Source organism: Spea bombifrons, chromosome 3 (genome assembly GCF_027358695.1).
Source record: "Spea bombifrons isolate aSpeBom1 chromosome 3, aSpeBom1.2.pri, whole genome shotgun sequence".
NCBI classification, from domain to species: domain Eukaryota; kingdom Metazoa; phylum Chordata; class Amphibia; order Anura; family Pelobatidae; genus Spea; species Spea bombifrons.
This window is the reverse complement of record NC_071089.1, coordinates 15,211,123-15,234,698: the sequence shown is the minus strand read 5'-3', so window position 1 is coordinate 15,234,698 and position 23,576 is coordinate 15,211,123. Positions and strand designations below refer to the sequence as shown.

General features: G+C 40.0%; 2 protein-coding genes across 2 annotated transcripts in view; one reads left to right on the top strand and one right to left on the bottom strand.

Moving 5' to 3' along the window:
• Nucleotides 1-1,139: 1,139 nt before the first annotated feature.
• On the bottom strand, nt 1,140-9,013 carry CHAC2 (ChaC glutathione specific gamma-glutamylcyclotransferase 2). The gene is made up of 3 exons (XM_053459973.1): nt 8,723-9,013; nt 5,977-6,012; nt 1,140-1,620 (listed from the first exon to the last, which is right to left on the bottom strand). Exons 1-3 carry the CDS (start codon nt 8,855-8,857, stop codon nt 1,240-1,242), a joined length of 552 nt encoding a protein of 183 aa, XP_053315948.1. The 5' UTR covers nt 8,858-9,013; the 3' UTR covers nt 1,140-1,239.
• A 146-nt stretch (nt 9,014-9,159) lies between these two features.
• Nucleotides 9,160-23,576, top strand: part of ASB3 (ankyrin repeat and SOCS box containing 3) — a 38,397-nt gene continuing 23,980 nt past the window's right edge. Inside the window, exons 1-3 of the mRNA XM_053459671.1 lie at nt 9,160-9,329; nt 12,904-13,105; nt 14,296-14,454. Coding sequence (XP_053315646.1) covers nt 12,910-13,105; nt 14,296-14,454 — 355 coding nt within the window. The 5' untranslated portion in view covers nt 9,160-9,329; nt 12,904-12,909. The remainder of the gene's footprint in view (nt 9,330-12,903; nt 13,106-14,295; nt 14,455-23,576) is intronic.

Below are 23,576 nucleotides of genomic sequence, written 5' to 3'. Positions count from 1 at the left end.
ATGATAATTTTTCATTTCTTTATTGAACACACATTAAACATTGACAGCGCTGGTGGGAAAAAAGTGAACCCTTGGATTTAGTAAATGAACCTCCTTTGGCAGCAATAACCTCAAACAAGAGCTTCCAGTAGATGGAGATCCGTCCAGCACAACGTTCAGGAGGAAATTTTAGACCATTCTTCCTTACAGAACTGCTTAAGCTCAGCCATATCCCTAGGATGTCTGGTGTGAACGGCTCTCCAACGGGTTAAGGTCTGGGCTCCCACTTGGCCACTCCAAAAGGCAGATTTTCCTTTTTTTGAACCATTCTGTAGCAGATTTACTTTGATTTTTAGGGTCATTGTCTTGCTGCATCACTCAATCTCTAGAGTTTCCGCTGGTGGACAGCCATCCTGACATTATCCTGTATGATACCGTGATAGACCTGGAAATTGCCTCCTCTGATGGTAAGCTCTAAAAACACGTCTCCACCAATTTCGTTGATTGGACTCCAGGTTTGCTGACTCCTGACTGGCATTAGCTTTTGTTAAAGTGACTGGCCTAAAGGTTCACGTACATTTTCCAACCCACACTATGAATGTTTGAATAGTGTGTTCAATATGGACAAGACAAATGCAATAATTTGTGTGTTATTAGTTAACAGATTGTGTTTGTTCATTATTGTAACTTAAAAGAAGATCATATACTATTTTAAGATACATTTATACATAAATGCTGCTAATTCCAAAGGGCTCAGTTACTTTTTCTTGATGTATTAGCAAAACTATTTTTAACATTAAAAAGGAAAGACATTCAACCCCCTCTCTTCTTGTTTGTAAAACATTTTAAAGCAGCACATAGTATAGGACTTGCTTATCCTATAACCAGAGAAAACAGCTTTTTAAACAATGTGAACAAGATTCACCAAGGGATTGCAGATACAGATGATAACATTGGCCTACAAAACATCAGATAATTATTGGCAATTTCTGTTGTGTAGTTTCCCTTTATGTTGTGGGAGGTTTGTCCAACACCTGACTATTCTTTCAATACTCAGCCTATGATTACATGGCAAGAAAAATAAAATATCCCCCACTTTGCAACACAGGCTTTGAAACAGAGAAAGTATTTAGAATTTGCATATTAAAAGTTAATTTTAAATTATTCTATAACCCTTTTAAAAAGCATGAATCATGACATTGTGCAAACATATTATGTGTAGGAAAAGCTTACCATAATGTCACCAAATGTACTAGCAATTCATATACAATTTATATTTTGTCTTTCCAAAAGCTCCCTCACTAGTTTTTCTAAAGAAAACAGATGCTCGTCCGCATCTTCCGGTACAAGACTCCTAAGTGAATTTGCAAGTTCAAACAGGTATTCGGTGTTTTTTCCACTGGGTCCGACTGCACTAAAAATCTGTTCTGCGATGTCTTCTAATGGAGCTGGGCCGAGGTAGTTGGGATTTTCACAGGTTCCAATATACAGCAGTACATTGAATGGTTTTATCGAAGGGTCTTTTGGATAAAAGACAACAGTCGTAGTCCGGTAGCCGCCTTTCTCTCTGAAATCAAGGTACGCCTTCACTTCTTCCTCCTTTCCTTCTGGTAACCTGTATGCGACACCCCACACACAGCCCTGAAGAGAAAAAAGTGCAGAGATTAGAACACGCCAATTTATTTGTTTTATATTGTGCCATCATATTCCGAAGTGCTACACAATGGGTAAACACGGCAAAAGTAGTATATAACAATCTGACTTACAGAAACAAGAGGTAAGGAGGGCCCTGCTCAAATGAGCTTACAATCTACTAATCTTATGTACTAAAACATACATACATGACCTCTGCACGTTTCTATGGAAATTGGAAATTTAATCTACATTTCAGTGGAAAGTTTACTGGCGAAATGCTTTAAATCACTCAGCAGTTTGTCTCCAGCTCCCATTGTGGGTCAGCAATAACTCTGCAATAAACAGGTTCATTCACCCTGTAAAATACACGATTCAGTGAGTGAGAGGAGACCTAATAAAAACTCACTGATTTAACTATACAGCATACAGGGCCAACCAAGCTCTTTATAACACATTTATAACATATAGCAAAGTCAAAAAGTTCAAAGGACAACTTTGGACAACCAATTGTTAAGAAAATTAAAAAAGGAGTAAGTTTGCAGTTTGTGGGTAAATGTCATAGTATTCTAGAGATATTTTGCTACGTGAAAGGCTTCTACTTTAACTCTATCTGGCCAGACCAGGATACCTAACAACAAAAAAATTATATAGAAGGGGAGCACAACTCAAAAAGCATAGAAGGCAAACACTGTCAGATTCCCCAATTGCTGATAAATTAACAATGACCAATAGGTACAAAAGACGGAGAAGGTTCTGACCATACCTTAGGCTTGGAGCCCTCCTGCCACACGGGTGCCTCATTAATAGAGTCCAGAGAAGGTTTGAAAGCCTGATTTGGGATAAAATGCAGACAGTCCCACTGATTCAGCAAGATAGCACTCACCAGAATTGGGGTATTCTGACATAGTGGTGACGGAACCCCCCCAATATTTATGCCTCAGATAGGCATTATTTGAATGGTACTCACTGAGCATACACTCTGTTTTGTGTACAAATAGGATATTTTACTCGGAGACACCAAGAAGTTGCTGTGTCTCATTTGCTCACGTCACTCAAATAGGCAAAATGTACAGAAGCAGATAAAAGTGTTTATAAATAAATATAAATAAAAAAGCCCCGTGGTTTGCTGCCCGAGACTGGCTCTTGCAGTTACAATTGAGGCTTAAATGTGACAAAAGAAGTACATGAAAAACACACTGAATACAGGACAGGATAATGGTTTGATAACCGTAATGAACTGTAAAGCGCACTTACCAGAAAACGTCAGAACAACCAATAAAAGCATCAAATGACTTGGACTGCATTTCCATGATGTGTTTATCCCTACAGATCATGCTGTGGCTTTGGATGCGATGTTTGTGAAACTGCCACCCATAGTGTGTCTGGCTGTATTTTGACATTAGCTACGTCTTTGTTTACAGCGGTGTCACACGCTCATATGATTTTCAGATCAGGACAGCAAGGTAAAAACTGCATCTTGCAACACTCTGCTGGGAAACCATACTTTTACCTGTCGATACCTGGTGACACTTGATCGACTTCTCCTTTTAAAAGAATAAAACCCCTACTCTCAGGGTTAACTTCCGTAAACCACCACTCAGGCAAAAATTATGAAAAGCAAAATTATTTTGTTAAACATCGACAAGTATAAAAAACGTATAATATGTAAAGGGAGGGAATGATTATGTCACCAGGGATCAACTGGGGAAAAAGCGCTCTCAGTATTCCGGGGGCAACACTTGATATACCAAAGACATAAAATAAAAGGGAGGGGAGTGGGAGAAAACATTTTTCTTCCAAAGAGAGAATCCTTCTCAGTAAGACAATCAGTTCTGTGGCGAGGAGCGAATGTGTGATGTGTCGCCGTCTTGCATCTTTCTGTCCAGAAGGCTGACACAGCACAAGTGCAATGAGGTGCGGTACCTGTGGAGGAGTCTTGTTAGCAGACGAGTAGGCAGGGGGGATGGCCAAGATGATCCATCTAGCAATGATACATTTAGAAACATTCAGACCTTTGTTGACTCCAGAAGAGGCAACAGATAGGATTTTTTGAACTTCTTCATTCCATTAAAACTTCAAATCCAAGGTACGTAAAAGATTCTTATTCCAAAGACTGGGGGAGGTATGCCGTTTATTTTTTTTTTATTTTTTTTTAGATAAGTAGTGAGTTCTGGAGAGAGGAAAAAAATCCAGTGAAGAGACTATTCTCCCGAATAGAGATGTAATGCTTAAAAAAAAATCTGACTGACAATTCTGGATTCCATTGATGTGAACAGCTGACAGGCAAACAGAATATACTTCTGCCCACAGACATGTCCCCAGGAAAATATGGGGACGAAGAGGACTTCTTGTACTGCCCTGCTAGTTGAGATAGACCACCACTGACCGACTGATTATATTAGGACATTCTTGCCTCTCATATACATCAGCCATTGATGGAGAGCTTTCTCTGGAGCAAACTTCGTGAACCAACTGGAGGGAAGCAGGAATTCTCTCAGAAGCCTTTGGCATAGATATACCCAAGATAGACCGAGGAAGGTGGCTTGACGGGAGCGTGGGCTATTTGATTTCTTCCAAAATAAGATCCAACCTAAGTATTAAAGAGTGTCTCCAACAATAGTGAAATGCTTCTGCAGGGGAGAGGCTGACTTTGCTAGGATTAACTATTCTTCCAGGTAAGGTATAACAGATTTCTTGGATTCTAAAAACAGCAACGATGTTAGGCTAAATGGGAGAGTCTGAAACTGAAGAATCTCCGTCTCCCATGGAATGGCCATTCTGAGGAAACCTTAATGACGTGAGATTTTAGAGTTTCCATTTTGAGCTTCATATATTTGAGGTGTGTGTGTGTTCAGGAATTGTAGATCTTTAATTAGGCAGAAGCCTCCAGTGGATTTTGGAACCAGAAAAATAAAGGAATACACCCCTAGATCACTTAGATCTTGGATAGAAACAAAAGCTTTCAACTGCTGGAACAGGTTGATGGCTTAAAATAGAGAGCTTTTCCAGACAGTATCTTGATGAAGATGAGAGATGAGGAAATGGTCTGTGGTATAGATTGAAATTCTAGATGGTAACCATTAGATGGGTTGAAGTATGAGAGAGCCATTCCATCTTGAACAGCCTGAGTCTGCTGCGACTTGTGGTGTCTTGGGGAAGGAGAAGAGATCCAATCTTCCGTTTCATCTGAAAGTTTGCTCTTTTGTAGTATCTGGAATTGGAGCCCCGGAAATTATGAAAAAGGACGATCATGTTCCTTAAGCGATGGTTTCCTCTTTGGCATCCAGTTCTTATACCCTGTAGTTCTTTGAAACATAGCTTCTATATTCTCACTAAACAACACACTGCCACAAATGGAATCTTAAAGAAGTCCACTATTTCTAGCAGCCATACGGATAGATTCAAGGAGGCATTGCGCAGAAAATCTACCACTAACTTTACTGAGGCAATATTTTTCAAAAGATCTTCTCTTGAGGAGTTAGAAGCTATATCGTCCTCAATCTAAGGGTATTCCATGATTGAGTCAACTCTTCATCACATGGGAAAAAAAGGTCTTCTCTGTCTGGTTAGATTAATTATCTTTCCTGAATGATTCCATTCTTGTTTAATAATGTCTGATAAGACCGGATCAACTGGATAAACTTGGTAAATCCACAGAAAAAGGAATCATTTTCTTTGGCTTAACTTCCTTTTCTAAGAGGAAGGTTTTGTCAGATTCACCAATTTTACCTTTTTCAGAAGGGATGTCCTCTAGCTCAGGACAATCAAATCCCGAATTAGAGGCTTGAGGAGCTTGATGCATGATGATAGCCGAGTTTGGGGCTGAGGCAGAAGCATGTCAACTGTAGATAGCATCTCTTCCACCACTGGGCATGTTTGCATTTCAGCTTTGTTGGACCATCCTCAACAGAGGGAACCTCAGCATTGTCAGGAGCAAACATCCCTGTATAAAATACTCACCGATGAATATACAAGACATATAGCATAAACAAAGATAAACCACAAATTGGAAGGGGTCCATTGAGCAAGATGCAACAGAATCACAATTAAATCCCAACAAACATCAGCATTGGAAAGAATATATCTTACCATGACTGAATTTGCTTGTTTAAATAGCCCACCAAACAAAATGGAGGCTGAAAGGAGGCGTTGGACCAAAAAAGTGACGATTCTAAGGCTACTTCTGGGTTGCGGCCTGAAAACAAGGCACACCTCACTAATACATACCACCACATATCTAGCAACCAAACAAAGCCGCAAAAATGTACTGTCTGAAAATTGTAATTTCAAAATTAAACTAGAAGACCACAGGGCACTGCTGATTTAAAAAAAATAAAAAAATGTAAAAAAAAAAGTGTTTACCTCTGGATCTTCAACAAGTGTCACAACTCTTCCAGGCTACAAAAGAAAAAAGGGATTAATTGTTAAAAAGTGAAAGAAAAAAACCCAAACATCCTGTTGCCATCATCATTTTAATATTTAATTTTGATATCACAGTACTTGTTAGGGTGTCAATTCTTATTTTTGTTGAATTAGAGGAAGGTGATAAGATATCAAAAAAACATGCATATCAATGTCCTTGTCTGTTTAAGTACATGAAATATATCCTATGTATTACTTAGATATATATGTTTCTGCTGTATCCTATACAGCATAAACATTTGCATAACAATTATATGTGGAAGGTTTTGGCGGATTGCCCAAGCAAAAAAAATACATTTAAAAAAAGCCGCACCAAGGCAAACATACAGTAACACATCAGTGTCCGTTCCATACCCCTATGCTGCTGGATGCTTCTGTAATCTATTGTCTCCATATAGCGTTTGTTGTACTATTTAGTATTTTATCAGTGATGCTTGCAACTGTACAGCACATATATTTCAGTAACTGAGTCAGCGGCTTCTGCGGTTTTGTCCCTTAACCCTTTGAATGGTACACAGCACAATACCACATTCCCCAATATATATGTTTTATTTTACTTATTTCCTACAATCTATTTGAATAATTTGCATTTTGATTTGAAGAGATTTGAAGTGATCTCAATGGAGCATAACTTCTTCTCAGGGCTCCACTGTATGTATTACCAATCCCTGGATTCTGTAACACTCTATAAATAAAATGTAATAAGTCTCGTGTTGTGTACAAAAAGATGTGGGTGATATCTCTTTCATTTCTCGTTAGATCATTCTTGCCATTCCTTGATCATCTCCCATCTCCACAACTTGTTTGATTGGCCTTCCTGCCACTCCATTGCATCTTCTACAATTTGTCCTAGAAATACTTTTTTTTTTTTTTTTTTGCAGCACAGCTATCAATTACTCGCATAATTAGAACATATTTACCCTGCCTAGTTTTTAGGGAGAAGATTATGTAACCAAGTTTTCACCAACACTAACATACATCCTTGGTATACCCTGCTTCAGTGCTCCTTTTGCGGGGCGCATTGCTTCACTGTTGAGTGCTGGTCTATGACGTCATGTCCTGGCTCGCGGCATCAATCGTCGGCAAACTGTGGTGTAGTGAACACTAAAGCAGAGGTCCGAGGGACAGACCTCATGCTCCCTTCATTTTGTGGAGATTTTAGAAGGAGATCTGTGATCTTCCCAACTGTCTGGCATTAGCTGCCTGGTATTGAGACTGGCCCTCATGGCCCCCGTGTGCAGCGCCTTAGCATGGCACTACCAACAACTGTAACTGTGCATATGTATATGTGCTAGTGCTGGCATCTTATGGCCCAGCCAGACAACATGACTATAGCTATAAAGAACCAGCTCAGTGTGGTGTGTGAGCAGGGAACATCACATGACCGATAATGGCCACCTCCAGGTCTGCAGATAAAGGAAGTTTATTTGAACAAATGGAAATAAAACCAGTTTTTGTCAATGCTAACCTGCATAACTGCATACAGCACTTCTCAAGGACACGGGACTTCCCTTTAAAATCATTAGCAATAACAACTCTCAAGGTCATTGCCTCTAATATCACAGATGGTACAGCAGCCTTAATACTATACTCTATATCTAACCTTATACATAATCAAATATTGGCTCACAAATTTGGCAAGAGAATTGGAAAGAAAATAAAAAAGGTAATAATACTGGGTTAAATTCACTAGAGTTTCCGCTTCTTCACTTCGCTATACATGTGAGTCTACTCACAAAAAGGAGAGCTTGGAGTAGAGCTGTGATTTCATCTCGCCAGTGTTGCCCTTAATGATAATGACATTGAAACCAAAACTCTCCCTTTAGTAAATAAACACCATTATACATGTCCAGACCCAGTTATAGCCTACTGTAGGAAGAGCTTGGCTGGCCCAGTATAACCAATTAGTCAAACTAGTGAGGTTTCTTCAAAATATCCTTGAATTATGCATTAAGCAGGGCCAACACATCCTTTCCTCCTGGAGGAACCTGCCAATGTTGGCCCTTCATGGTGAATATGGACGTTGGGAAACTGAAACACAACATTAATGAAAACTCTCCCTTTAGTGAATTGACAAAGAACTGGTGTTTAGCTAACAATTGAAGTCATGCACATCTCTGTGCTTCATTCATAATGATGTTTCTTCCTCCATCAAGTGTCCTTAATGCCCAATTCATTACTGCAGCAGCATGAAGCCCATTAGCTTCGGTCATCAAAGCCTGTTCAATAAGGACGTTTAAGTCTCAAGGTGCTATGGAGTTCCGAGGCCCGAGTACCCTGCTGCACTGTGTCACGGCTGGCGGCGGTATGAAAGTGGAGCCAGTCTCTAGCAATCAAGAATACGGCTTACTAGTCACAAACTCATCACATAATTATATATTGCTTATTTTATTCACGTAACTAGTCAAATGCTAATTAGAATGCATGCCTTAGATTAGTTAGAGAAGTAAATGGACATACAAAACTCCCCATCCGGTAGGAACATTCCAGGATTATGATCTGCTGGATGACAGTTTTCACTACAAAAGCTATTCTGCTGTGGGCCAGAGCTTTATCCCGGGTGACTCCAATCTGTTACCAACAAATGCGGGGGTATTTACTACTATAGGGGAAGAATAAGCCGTAAATGACTCATCTCCAGATCGCCGAGTCCCACAGCCCCATTCCCACTACCCCCAGCACTCACCTTGCCCGGGACCCCCCGGTGGTCAGTGCTTCCCTGCCAGAACCTCCTGCTGTAACACGTGATGTAGCCCACCAGCTTCTCCTCGTATGGAAAGTCCACCTTCCAGATCAAGGACCCATAGCCGAAAACCCACATGGTCCCAGTAAAAGTCGTCAGGTAGCCAGTAGCCTCCCAATGCTGACTTCGTAGCTTGTTTGCCGGCCGGCCGGCAATGGGCAGGACTTCCCATCTCACCTGTCACTACGCCACGCCCACAAAAGCCACCGACCAATGATTACCAAGCAGCATCACGGGAAATGAACGGTGACATTTCTGCCTCTAACCCCGTTGCGTAAGTCACTTTTTTTTCTCAAACGAACTTTATGTAGCTATAACACGATGGTAAAAGAACAAAATGGCGGAAGCCCGCGAAGCGCTTATGGTTTTCTTAACGAAATCACTACGAGCTTGAATGACAGTTTTTTTTTTTTTTTTGCTAGAATAAGCCTGTTAGAAAAGAATACGTTATTTCCTACCGATAGAAGATAATCTAAATGTTGTTTGTGGGTGTGGGTCGCCGCATCACGTGATTGGAGGTGTCCCTTGACAGCGTGGGAGGGTGTATGAGGTAGGACTGGGGTATTTGTCTGACATCATTGACTGGGTCGAAAAACATGGGGTGGAAAGTAATCTAGGGATTCAGAGGGAAATGCAGCGGCTGTAGGGAATCCACAGCTAATTTAGCAGAAGTTTACACGGTTTTCGGATTAACGTGAATTGGTGTTCGGTTGGCTTTGTTTTGGTATTTCTGTCATTTAGGAAACGTTTGCCTCTCTTCTGCAGGATTGGATGGGATTATGTATTTGTTGAGACAAATTTGGTGCAAACATTGTAATAGCCAGTCTACGCATTGGCACTTCGATGCAATGCTTTCGCTATCTACTTACGATTAATGAATGTTAAAACAGCCTCCCTATATGCTTTAGCATGAACCCGATCGATGCACCTTTTTTCTTCACTGTCATTCAGTAAATCCACCGTCATTCATCAAAATGTACAACTCAAGAGTTACTCAAAAGTCCATGCTTTCAAAGCATATAATGAAACTTGCCGGACTGTTTTCCATGAAGGCCTGTAGACAACCATACTAGGCTTCCTGCTCCATGCAATGATTGCTGCCTTGCCAGTGAACTTTTCCTGCAAAGACAAGCTGACCAGACATAAAGCATAGGTATAACACGGGGCCGAGATGTTCAACTGTGACCCATCTTGGCCTAGGGGGCAGCAGTCGTTCTGAACAACTGGCTAGTTACAGGGGAGATTCTTTGAAATCCCTAACAAGCCTACTTATGCAATGGAGGTTGTGCCGGGTGAGCAGAGCCTCCATAGACTGCATTAAAATGCACTCTGCGCCTTTAGGAAACGGTGTTTAGCACCTTTTAATGCGTTCGGTGTGCCGTTTGGGGCAGCTGCTCTTGCTCAGCACCGGCAGTAAATACACCGCTGTGAGTAAAATAATACATTACTTAATCAAGTGTATACATTCCCCTTAATGCAGACAGATATGAGAACCAACATAATGTCCCTGCTATGAGTTGTAGTTATAAACTATGTTGAGAAAGTGATGAATGAGTTTCATACCTCAGAAATTATTACTTTCCATCGTCCCTACATTCCATGCTCTTTTCAGCTTCACCTCACCTCTTACCCTCCACCTCCCCTCACGCCCAGCAATCTCTCCAGTCACTATTCTCCCCTCCTCTTACTCTTTCTTCTATTTGTAGCTGCTAGGGATATTTCCCCAAATCCTGACCCTCCCGAGTCCCTAGCCTTCTGTATGTAACAAACTAACATCCTTACACGACCACTTCATCTCTAGCTCCGTGCACCTTCTCACTCTAGCTGAAACCTGGCAAACCTCTTGTAACACCGCTTCTCCCTCTGCTCTCTCCTATGGTGGCCTCCACCTCACACTCCCAGACCCAATGACAGGAAGGGTGGTGGGATAGGCTTCCTACTCTCCCCAACATGTGCTTTTCAAACCATTCCCTCAGCTCCATCACTCTCTTTTTACTCATTTGAGAGTGGAGACCCTCAGTTGACACCCCTTTGAGTCCCATGGCTTCAGTGTCCTTCCATTGGCTCCTCTTTTGATCTCACACAACATATTAACTCCCCTACTCATGATGGTCACGCCCTGGACCTTATTTTTTCGTAAATTATTTTTTTAGTAAATGCTCTCTCACTGACTTCTCTTATTCCCCTTTCCCCCTATCTGACCACCACTTCCTATCGTGCTCTCTGACCTTGCCTTCTATTGGTTCTCTTGCACCCTTACCTTGCCTAACCAGAGACCTTAGCTCTATTAACCTTCAGAAATTCTTACCAAATTTCCTCTCTCCTTTACACATGTCGTGCACTAATAACGCTACCTCTCTCTATAACTCCACTCCACTCCCATAGACCCTGGGAAGTCCCAACCATACCATACCCAATACCATAGCTTTAAAAGAGAGTAACTATACAAAGACAAGATATGTTTCGTTTGGGTATAGAAGTGTCAGTGAAGAGTGGTGGAGAATGATAGAATTCAAGCTCCAATGGGGGCTATTGCAAATATTTATTTTAGATTTTCTTTTGGTTAAGAGGGAGAGTTAAGAGCAGTGATGGACCAGTAGCTACTGTGTTTTATGAATTACACACTCAATGAAGTTGTTGTGTATTCACAGCATGTCCGTTGTGTTTTTAACCATGTACGCTAAAGTCTTGAGTCCTTGAGCTGTTAACGTTCCTGAGCTTCCTCAATACAGAACTAACACTAACCCAGAGCTGTTGTTTTATTTCTTGTTCAAGATGACATCTACCATAAGGTTCGGTTTATGTATAATGGATCACGCAGAGTCCATTTAAGAGGTACTTGATTCCATTTCTTCTAATGTCAGAGTTTTACTTGTGTTTTCCAAACAGCTTCCTAATAATCACACCGGTGATTACTAGACATTAAAGTAACCAAGTTTAAAATGAGCAAATACACCCAGTAAAAACACAGAAGAATTCCCTAGTGAAATATTAGCGTTTTCAGATGTTAACTATTCAGTGTTACAGGGTAGCAATAAATGTATGTATACTTTGACCTAGAGCTTGTTAATGGTGAAAGGAAACCTTCAATTATGCTTACAAATTCCTTCACTTAAGTGGCACCGCTAAATAGAAAAACTAACTTGTACACTAATACTCCACGTATTTTCTATGTTTCGGAAAAGCCAACATGGTCTCCCCTACACACTGCGGCATTTGCTTTCATAAGTTTAAAACATCTGGGTTTTTTCATTTTATATTTTAGGATTGACGCCACAATCCTAAGAATACCAGAACCAAGGCTAGGGCGTTTAAACACATTTAAGTGTAATCGGTGTTATCAACTGTGACAAACCCTGTAGCGTGATGGCCATAAATGTCACTTTTAGGGATCTTAAGCACGGCCCTCTGGCTATACTTTGCTGGCCAGACAGTACACATGGGTCCAGACAGGTTTGCCACACTTGGCTCTGGGATCTTCCTTTAAACCGGTCCTTACCCTGGGGGTACAGGGGAACTTCGTCTCCCCACAACAGTCTCTTTGATTGTGAGGATCCTGCAATCCCAGCTTGGGCATTCAGTCTGCTACAATAATAATTTGGAGAGCCCACCCTGCTCTCCAAATGCTCCACTTCAGGGACCCATACATATAATTTGCATTAAAACACAACAAAACACCTCCATGTACAGTGTCACACACACCATATAAGTTGATGGTATGTTACTTTATAACTAGACTATTCCATTGGTTGCTATGGTAATAACTTTTCAAGCATTGCAGCAGAATCGCATTTTACACATTTTCTATCCAGGTTCCATCTATTGCGTTAAGTTCATACTACAGCAGTAGCAGGAGGCTTGTACAAAGCTAGAGGCCGCCATAAATAATAATACTATATTTTGATAGCATGGCGCTAAAATACCTTGAGGTATGTTAGGAAAGATTTCCTCAATTTATGTGTGATCGACAAACATAAAATATTGGTAATATTGTGGATTAGCGAATGATTCCAGCCTAGCAAGAGCTTCCCTGTCTTGCTACGTCTCTGTTTTTGGGAACTTAGAAATAGTTTCAAGGCTTTTCTTTTGTAACATTTCTATTATTGAACTCTTGTCTGGTACAGGTGGAAATGGATTTTTCTGAGGCATATACTGATAGATGTTCCTCCGTTGGACATGCGGCTAGAAGGGGTGATATAAAATCCTTGAAGAAACTAATTAAAAAAGGTTGTAGTGTGGATGTGCCTGATAACAGAGGATGGATGCCAATTCATGAAGCAGCTTCTTCTAATGCCAGCGGCTGCTTACAACTGCTAATTAATACAGGTAAAAGCAACAGACTGATATGTTTATTACAGTACTCCTCTATGTCCTTATTTTATTCCACAGTTCGGGGTTTTTTTATCGTAAAATTGCTTATTCTCTTCTTGTTCTATCTGTAAAAAGACACTGTCACCTCACAGCTTTTAGCATAAATCATTTATGAAAGGTACCTAGAGAATGTACTTCCTTTTAAAATGAGTGTGATTGTTTTGAAGACATTTGGATTAAAAGGAAGTGACTGATTTAGCAATACCTTCCAACCTTCTTCTTTTCCGCTGAACAGTCCCGATTTTTGAGACACTGTATCAGCGAGCTGCCCCGCTCCCCAGTAATTGAGATCAGATGGTCGGCCCACTGAGCTGTGAAATTAATCACAGCCTTCAATCACAGCTCCCACATGGCCTCCTTGTGACTCATTGATAACGAGCGCCACAATGCAATTTCATATCTTTGCATGTGTCCTAATATGTTGCAAGGTGGTAACATACATGATCCTGCCATTGGCCCCTCCTCTAACCATGGCCCTATCCTCCTTTTATCCATAGCCATCCATAGTCCTCTTTTTTTATGTTAAATACGTATTGAAGTTGCTTTTACATAGATTCTGGTGCATTTACCAACCACCAATACAAATGTATATGGAGCATTCTGGCTCATGAAGATTCTGAATAGTTTTTCCCTGTGGTACAGCTCATAAGATGTTGTTGTAGAATAAATTGCCTCAATCACAAAACTCACACTGGTGTAAAACTACAATTAGGCTTTCTAATACACGGTGGATGTTCTTTAGTGATATGGACATATAATTGAGACCTGCATGTTACAATGAAGTTGGTATCCCAATGCTTTAGTCATTGGAAAAGCAATTAAAATATGATGGTGTTTTTAGAACAGATAGCACACCAATAGCAGTCTGTATATTTATGTAAATATTGTGGAACCTGTCTGCTTTGCCAATTATTGCTTTGGGTGAACTGGGTACAAGAGATGTGCTTTGACTGGGATACAACTAGACTAAAATTAATTGTTACTGTTATAAATCACAAGTTTCACAAGACTATAACTTCCATAACTGTTACAATTTAGATATTTAGACCTGTGTACTGTGTATGAGCTGAATAAATTATGTTTTAATTTCTTCCATTTTATGTGAATTCACAAACAACAAATATGAACACATTTTTCTGACACAGCTCCTTCCAGGTCATACATCAAATCCAAGACATTTGAGAGTGAAACTGCTCTACATCTTGCTGCTAAATCGGGCAGTCTTAGGTGTGCACAGCTTCTGCTGCAAGCTGGAGCAGATCCCGATGAAGTCACCAATGAAGAGACAACGGCACTGTTTTTAGGTAAGTGGAGACATGAAGCTGGCTTTTGTAAAAAACCTTACTATTTTATTTCAGTGAGCAGTTCCATCCTCTCTGGGTTGTCTAGTATTTAAAAATATATAGTTTCATGTGGGTTAATTGAACTGGCTGGCTTCAAATATGTCCCAAATAGGACGTGGGCGCTGGAAGACACTCCAAACTGAAATGTGCATCTCTCAAATGTGGACAGATATTAGTGTTGCAATGTCACCATTGCTAATTTTGAAAAACATTTAGTAATAACAATTTGCTAATTGTATTTATCGCTCTAAAACTTGCAAAAAAAAAAAAAAAAGCAACAAAAAAAACTTAGAGTATTTCTAAACTTGGGACAAATACTAGAATCGATTTAACAGGCTTTTCATTCGTTTTTTTAGATAAGTAAATGACATTTTTTTTTTTTTATAGTGTCGGTGTGGCTGAGCCTGTCCTGGTGTGTGTGTGTGTGTTTGGGTGTCGGTGTGGCAGTGCATGTCTTGGTGTTTGTGTGTCGGTTTGGCAGAATGTCTCCTGGTGTGTGTGTTTGGGTGTCAGTGTGGCAGAGCCTGTCCTGTTGTTTGTGTCGGTTTGGCAGAATGTGTCCTGGTGTGTGTATCACAGAATAGAGCCCCTTTGCCATTCTGCGATATGTGCCTATTGTTTACATTAAACTTTTATCGTGGAACTTGTTTAAGCCTAGAGCTGCTGATAAACTGCTGTTTGAGTTTATTACTTGACTTATTGTTTAGCAACTATACATTTTATATATATTGATATTGCTTGTTTTTGTCCAATTTTGGTGTGTTACTTAATTTTACTAAAAGTGTGGTGATTTTTCATTTCAGTGCATCCCTACGATACCTATAGATAGAGGGGGGAACGAGAAAAGGTAGAGATAATGAGGAGGAGAGATGGGATTGGGCACAGTGGGTAGAGCTTTGGGGTTGTGGGTATAGTACAGTTTCGAGTAAATAATTTATAGCTGTGCTGCAAAGCGTCCCTGGAATTTTCCCCCCAAAAGGTTTTCTCCCTATATTTTCTTTTCTCTGAAACAGCTAGTGTAGTTTTCTCTCTTATAATTGTTGTGTGTCAGTTCTAATGTGAGGGTTTTGCTGACTTCTTTATAACATGTAATTCATTAGAAATGTCTGGCTTTGTTTCCAATTTGCACTGAGCTGCAGGAGTTCTCTGTCTATGTACAATATTCTTTAAACCTCGTGTGTCACTTAATGCTAAAGTTAGCAAGAAAATTTAGCTTACAACCACAAATGACTGCAAAGCTTTAAGTGCTGATCCCGAATTTCAGTCAGGTATTGAATTAATACCGATGATTTGCCAAGAATGCAGTACTTTAGAGGTGTATGATCTCTATGGGTTTATTGTGTTTAGGTAAATCGTGAATTTAATTATTAATAGTGACAGCGTTGTGTTTTTTTCTCCATTACTGTAACAAAGCTTTCACTATGTATATTTACTGTATGTATCAGTACTGCTAACGATTTTATTGCTTTATTACTCTTTCCCTCAAAACCATCAAACCCTAAAGCGTTTTTTTTTTTTTACACCGGCATACATTTATTATATTGTGTACATTGAGAAATTATGTGACAATGAGTGATTATGTACCTCTTAAAAACAAAAATGAATAGGTGAGTATTCGCTGTTTGAGGCGATAGAGACTAATACTGTAAAGGTATTTAAGAATAGCCTCGGACAGGTAAGTGAGATTTTTATGATCCGTGAGGATCAGGATCGGCAGGGAAGTTCCCTGGAGCAAATTACTCAATTCTTTGTGAGAGAGTATTATCGAGAGCAACTCACGGTGACCAATTTTATAACTGCATTATGCAGGACTTTTTGGAGAAATATTCGCATGGGTCCAACTGGCTCTCAGGAGTAGGAGATTGAGACAGAAGGGTGCCTACTTCTGTCTCAGGCGCATTGACCTCAAGTATGAACAGAAGTTCGTGTGTGCCAAAATGGGAGCTATGGCAAAAGCAGCCTTTAACGAATCAAAGGCTTTGATGGCCTCCTGGAACCAGTGAGCGGAGGCGTACTCGCAGATGGACGGCAAGATCCAAGGCAACAGGACAAATCAAGGCCCAGAGGCAAAGGCACAATAACTAAACAAGCCAAGGTCGCCGCGCACGCCACTCGGTGTACATGCCGAGCGCACACCAGAGCACGGAGGAGATGCGCGAACAGCACCTCAAGGGAGCCGCCCACCAGTGACCGGACGACGTAGGAGCCCGGCAGAGAAGGTAGGCATAACAGTCAGTAAGGGATTTTGCCAGGAGCTCCACCGCTTTGCGCTTCAATAACCTTGTCTGAACTTGGTGATGGAGCTTTTGAAAATATTCCCTCCCCTGATTGGAGAATCAAGGAGAGGATGTCACCAGAAGCACGGCCATTTTGTAATGGATAAAAAGGGTAGTAGGGAGTCAGCCAACAACAGTCCAGTAAGCATTATGTCAGTAGTTGGCAAATTAATGGAAACCATACAAAATATCTGAAAGTAGATGGTTTGCATAAACAGAAACAGCTCTTTTTTTGACTGGGACTTGAAGTAAGATAATAGACCAGGGAGTAGCTAATCTAGATTTTAGTACTTTTGGATTTGGGTTTGGAAGTAAAAATAGATAAATGGATAATGTGATGGTCGATTGATAAGGAGGCCATAAGTTGTAGGTAATGGTGTACATATTGTATTAGTAGTGTTACAGGTATGGAATGTTTTATTTTCAGATGATACAAAGGTCTGCAACTGGGTAGACACATGACACATGATTTAAGTAAATTAGAAGAATAGTCGAGAGTGTGATGGCTGCAGTTTAATGTTGATAAATGTAAAATAATGCACTTGGGACGTAAAAATCCCAAAGCAGAATATAGCATTGTGGACGCTGTTCTGTCAGTGACAGCAGAAGAGAGGGACTTCGGAGTAATTATTTCTAAGGACTTAAAGGGAAGTAGACAATGCAATAAAGCATCTGAAAAAGCAAGCAGGGTGCTGGGTTGCATAGGGACAGGCATTAGTAGCCGGAGGAGGGAGGGGGTTCTAGAGTATTGTGTAACGTTCTGGAGACCCCCATCTCCAGAAGCATATTGAAACATTGAAGAAACTTCAGAGAAGAGCTACAAAATTGGTAAGTGGTATTCAGGAGGAAATCATCAGGAATGATTAAAGGATCTTAATATACATTACTTGGAGGAAATAGAGAGAGGGGGGATGCAATAGAAAGTTGTACTTGAAGGGATTTAAAAAAGTAGGCAAGCGTATTTGAAAGGAGAAACAATGTTAGAGCAAGAGAACATGGTCTAAAACTATAGGGTCAGAGGCTTAAATAATGTAAGGAAGTTCTACTTTAGTGAGAGGGTAGTAAATAAATGGCGCAGTCTCCCAACAGAAGCATTGTGGGCTAATACAGGGAATTAAGGATTAGACATAAAGCTATCCTTACTATAGGACCTGACCAAAAGCTGATAGGGGTTTAAACCTCTTACATCAGGAAAAATGGCCAAATGGTTTTTTCAATCATTAAATTCTGTTACTTAGCTCATCAGTCATTTTAATGGTAATGCAATTCCAAATTTTGTTAACGTAGTATCAGTGATCATTTGTATATACAGGATAATATTCATACAATCCTTAATATATAGTTAGGACTACAGTGTTAATATTTCTTTGTTAAGTGTTGAGATACACACAATATATGACGCACGTCATATAACTACTTTCCTTAGGTCATTTTAGAATTTAATCAGTTTTTTTTCCCATCTGAGCATAGAGTGCCCTCAGTCTCACGGTTCATAATGAAAATGTACTTTAATCATCTTAGTCTCAAATATGTTGTCTACCAGATAGCTGCCTGCAATCATTCATTTGTCATAACCCATAAAATACTCTTCTTATACCTAATTTGGATCCTAAAAAACAAAATAAAAAATATATGGATCTTATGAAGACATTGAAGTAGTGGCTTTTTAACTCTGCAGTAACTGAATTGTTGCCTTTCTGTAGTATCACCATTTATAAAGTAGGTGATACATTATTATACATGGTTGGGTTTGTGACCTTTTGCTAATTAAAGGGCACGTCTTCTAGAGCTTTTTGGTTGTTTTTTTTATTTTTTTGTTATTTTGCGCTCACTAAATTGGTAGATTAGATGGGCCAGTTAATTCTTCCCTGCTCTCTACATCCATGTACCGATTACTTTCCTGTGACAGCGTTATACCTTTCTGGTTTATACATTGCAGTATAAAACATGTGATTTAATGCAACATAAACCGGTGATGAAACCCGTTATAAATTTCATTAACAAGATATATTTCTTGTAAATATGTTGGTGATACATGGGATAAAGCATGTTACTGAGGACAGAATGTAACATAAATGTTAGTTTTGCTTTTCACTGTGTCCAAGTGACCGCTAGGTGTCACTATAACCAAGTCCCAGAGATTGTCTGAAAAGTTGCATCGCATTATAATCAGATGATCCAAAATGGAGTGCTTCAAGTGTAGGAATAATAAATGAATTGGTGGGAAAATGTAAATAGAGTCTAATTTCATTTTGGTTCTCACCGTGTTCCCATTTCCTAATGGAATTCTGCATTTTGGCATTTCTTTCCTCTTTAGGTTTCTTTTTCCTGTTATGCACAGCAAAGCAGGTGTGTCATATGAAAGTATTAGCACTGCCTACAATATATTTCATCTTGCTTATTTAATGACTATAGACTGATAAATAGTGTTTGCATCAATAGAGATAATGCAGTTTATTATCTCCTAATCCATCCATGTTTAATGTGTTTTCAATCCACCAGATGGCAGTGTAGCGAAGAACCAGACAAGGACCAATTAATATGCACCTTGAGACATACAACCTGATGCCGTAAATTAGAGCATTATTTAATATGGATCTCATTTGGTTTTCTGCGTTTGTACATTTTTTATCCATTGATGCATGCCTTCATTTGAAAGGTTCGAAATTTCTGCCAAAATTTTATTTTGTGGGTGTGAATGAAAATTGATCATCTGTGAAGATGTTAAGACCATCCTCATTTTATTCAATTATCCTTGCACAATGATATTATAATCATATCTAAAAACTAGATATACTGTATTGATCATCCTTCTTCTGTTTTATGTGTGTGTATAGACTTAATTTCTTGCAATGATGTAGGAATAATGCAGGGTTGTTTGCCCAAGATAAACGTTTAGAGATTTGCCGTTTTTTAAGGACTTGCTTAATTAAGAAGCACAAATGACTTGTCCTTAAAGTGACGTTTAGAATGACATTTGTGTCTCCTCAGCTCACACAAACCAGCGATTTTAGCAGCATAAATAAGAAATGGAAGTTAGGCAGGCTGACTGAACGTTTGTAGTAATGCAGATTTGTGCCTTTTCTCCATATTTATTTAGATGCGCAGAATTCCTATTGAATTGTAAACATTTCAGTCTACACACACACACACACACACACACACACACATATGTATATAACGTGCATTGCAAAAAAAAAACCACACACCCCTCAGCATGTCATATTAGAGAATTTACAAATGACAGTGCTCCCTGTATGCTATTTTAATTTAAAACACTGATTTCCAAAACCAATTATTATAAGATAACTTTTTATTTTGATAAAATGTGTGTGTGAAGAATAAAAACTGTCATGTTTCAATGCGTGAGTGTTTAGCCCTCGCACACTCATATGTAACGGAGGTAAGTTTGCTGTAATGACAGCTTCAAGTCTTTAGGACCTTCTTCAGCCTGTTAACAATCCTAAAGTAATTAGATTTTTTTTTTTACCATTTACTTCCAAGTGTTTTTTGAAAATTTTAAATTCAACCTAAGTCGTTGTCCCCTATGTGGAACTGGCCAGGGATTCAGGCTTTTCTAACTGCAGTGCTCTTCCATTCTCAATATCCATTGAAACAATTGAGTGGGGACTCTCCTTTTTATTTTATTACACGTGACTGGCTTTCCTAGCTGCTCCTTTGCCATGTATCAGATACAATGTATGATAGACATTGTGCTAATACAACATACCTAACACTAACCGCTATGCATGTTACTATTAAAGGAAAAGGTAAAACTGAGGTTAAGCCGTAACTAAAGAACATCTGTCTGATGTTAATGTTCCGTTTGACTTATTATTTGCATAAGTTACGTTGATTTATAGTGCTCCTTCAGATTCCTTATTAAAAATAATGTTATTTATATAGCGCCGACCATTTACACAGCGCTGATTAGAAGACAGAGGTATGAGGCAGCACCGGTGAAGTCTTTTAAGCGGGAAAAGCAAGAGCTGATAAGTGAGGAGGAAAACCTTGGCCCACTGAAGGGATCAAGTAGGGGAGTATTTTGATATGAGGGCAGAAATGTATGAGGTGGCAATATTATGGAGAGCTTTATACTTTAGATATAATACTTGAGTTAATAGGGAGCCATTGTGGGGCTTCACAAAGCGGGAAACAGAAGAATAAAGTTGTGTAAGGAATATAAGCCTAGCAGCATTTTGGATAGATTGCCAAGGAGAGAGTCGAGACAACTAGAAGAGTGTTGCGATAGTCAAGGTGAGAAGTAATAAGGGAATGAACCAGGATTTGTCTAGCTTCTTGGGTGAGGAGATGCCAACAGAAAGTGGGAGAGGTGAAGATGACAGAGAGAGAGAGCCATTAGCTAGGTATGACGAGAGCGGTATATAGAAGAAAGCGAGTAATCTGTATGAAAAGCATCAGAGAGATCCAGGGGTATTAGCAGGTAGTAGTGACCTTTTGCAGAGGGGAAGTCATGGATACTTTGTTAGAGCTGTTTCAGTGAAGGAGTCTGAAACCGGACTGTAGAGGGTTGAGGAGGGAAATGGAGGAGAGGACGTTCGTTAAGCGATTGTACACAACTGAACTGTCCTATTATTGGGGCAGCATGGGGAACATTTGCACCTGTGTACCGATTAAATGTCATGCAAACATACAGTAGCTCCACATACTTTCAATTTCTCCTCAAATACTAGCAAGGAACTGATGCGATCCTAGTCACAACTACAGCGCTTTTTATGCTGCCGCAAAAATAAACATTTCCAATTTACATGATGAATGTTTTGAGAGATTGCATGTCTGTTCCAGCTTGTGGTTGGCAGATTTATTTTACTTTGACATGACCTTTACAGTGTATAATTTATAGTAATGTTACAGGAGGGAAAATATTTCTTACTGATGTTAGCATGGTATTTATATAAAAGGAGGCAATAAATGGCCCCAAACCCGTAGGATCTGGATAATTGTAGCACTTTGAGCACAAATGTTACTTCTTCTGAGACCGGAAAGCTGATCTTTCCCTATATTGGCGATTTTGCGAACTGATATTTCTTTGTTTTCTTGCCTATTTCCACTTCTACACAAGGCAGGAAAATCTTGAAAATTGCTCTGACTTATATGAGTGTTACTTGCCTTTGAGGCCATATGTTCCTGCTGATAAGCAAATCTCAATCCTATTAAACCATTTAATAAATGCCCAGATTATTATTATTATTACAAGCTTGCAGTGTTCCTCTGAAGTTTTGAATCCATGAACTATAGCTGTTAAAGTTCTTTAAAACTCATGCACCAAAACTTTTAAAATTCACGTATTATTGGTTGTTAAGCCACATAATTGCATTTGGTATTTATAGATGTGCCACTGGCAAATATTAACATATTAAACTGTAAATGTTTGTGGTGAAAGCCCTGATGCATAGAGATGCTCGCATCAAATATATAAAAATGGTATCTATCATTTGAAAGCAGCACATTATTCATAGTAACGTAATAATAAAGGTTAAAAAAAAGACTTAAGTCCTTCCTGATTTTGATCCAAAAGAAGGCAAAAAAATCCCCCAATAAACATTTTTTGGATTATTGGAGTCCTTCATGACTCCAATAGACAACCAGGTTTCTCCTTGGATCAAGAAGCTCTAAAATATTAATGTTTATTCAATCAAATGAATCAAATACAAAGCATACATTGTATTTGGTAGCACCACCTGTCTTGGCTGTGAATTCCATACCTTTATTGCCCTTACTGTAAAGAATCCCTTCCTTTTTTGTGTATGAAATCTTTGCTCTTCCAGGATGACCTCTGTTTTTTTTTGTGCATTTCTGTTAATGAACAGGTCACTGGAGTAGGGCTGAAACAACTAATCGAAAAAATCGATTAGTCGAATCGATTTTTATCGATTATAAAAAGAGGTTTTTTTCAGAGCAAATGCTCTGAAAAACTCCTCTCCTTATATAATCGGACCTCAAACAGAGATCGGATTATAACACCGGAATCCAGATCCCCCGCAACCCTGCAGGGGACCTGGATTCCCCTCACTGTCGGCCGGTCTCTCACTTCCGTCTCTCTCCCCCATGACTCCTCCCCCTCCCATACACCACTCTGCCTCTCTCCCGTCTCCCTGGTATTTTGTGAACCTCTGTTGCTGACAGGCACTTTCACTGCAGCTTCATAGAAGCCTCAGCGTAAGTGAAGGTGAGTAATGGAGGCTGTCTGTGCGCATCGTGCAGACCCCCACCGGCTGACAGAGAATTGAGGTCTCCTGCACAGGATCATCCATCCTCTCTGTCAGCCGGTGGGGGTCTGCATCGCACAAACAGCCTCTGTTACTGTCCTTCACTTACGCTGAGGCTTCTATGACGCTGCAGTGAAAGTGCCTGTCAGCAACGGAGGTTCACAAAACACCAGGGAGTCGGGAGAGAGGCAGAGTGGTGTATGGGAGGGGGAGGAGTCAGAGGGGTGTATGGGAGCCACCCTCCTATACACCACTCTGGCTCCTTCCCCTCCCATACGCGATTCTGCCTCTCTACACGGCTCCCTGGTGTCTTGTGAACCTCCGTTGCTGACAGGAGGCAGAGTGGAGTATGGGAGGGGGGAGGAGGCAGAGTGGTGTATGGGAGGGGGGAGGAGGCAGAGTGGTGTATGGGAGGGGGGAGGAGGCAGAGTGGTGTATGGGTGAGTTATAGTGGTGTATGGGGGATATAATTAAATTCAGGGTAGCAGAGTGGTGTATGGGAGTGTAATGAATTTCAGGGAGGCAGAATGGCATATCTGGGGGAGTTAGAGTGGTGTATAGGGGGAGGTAGAGTGTA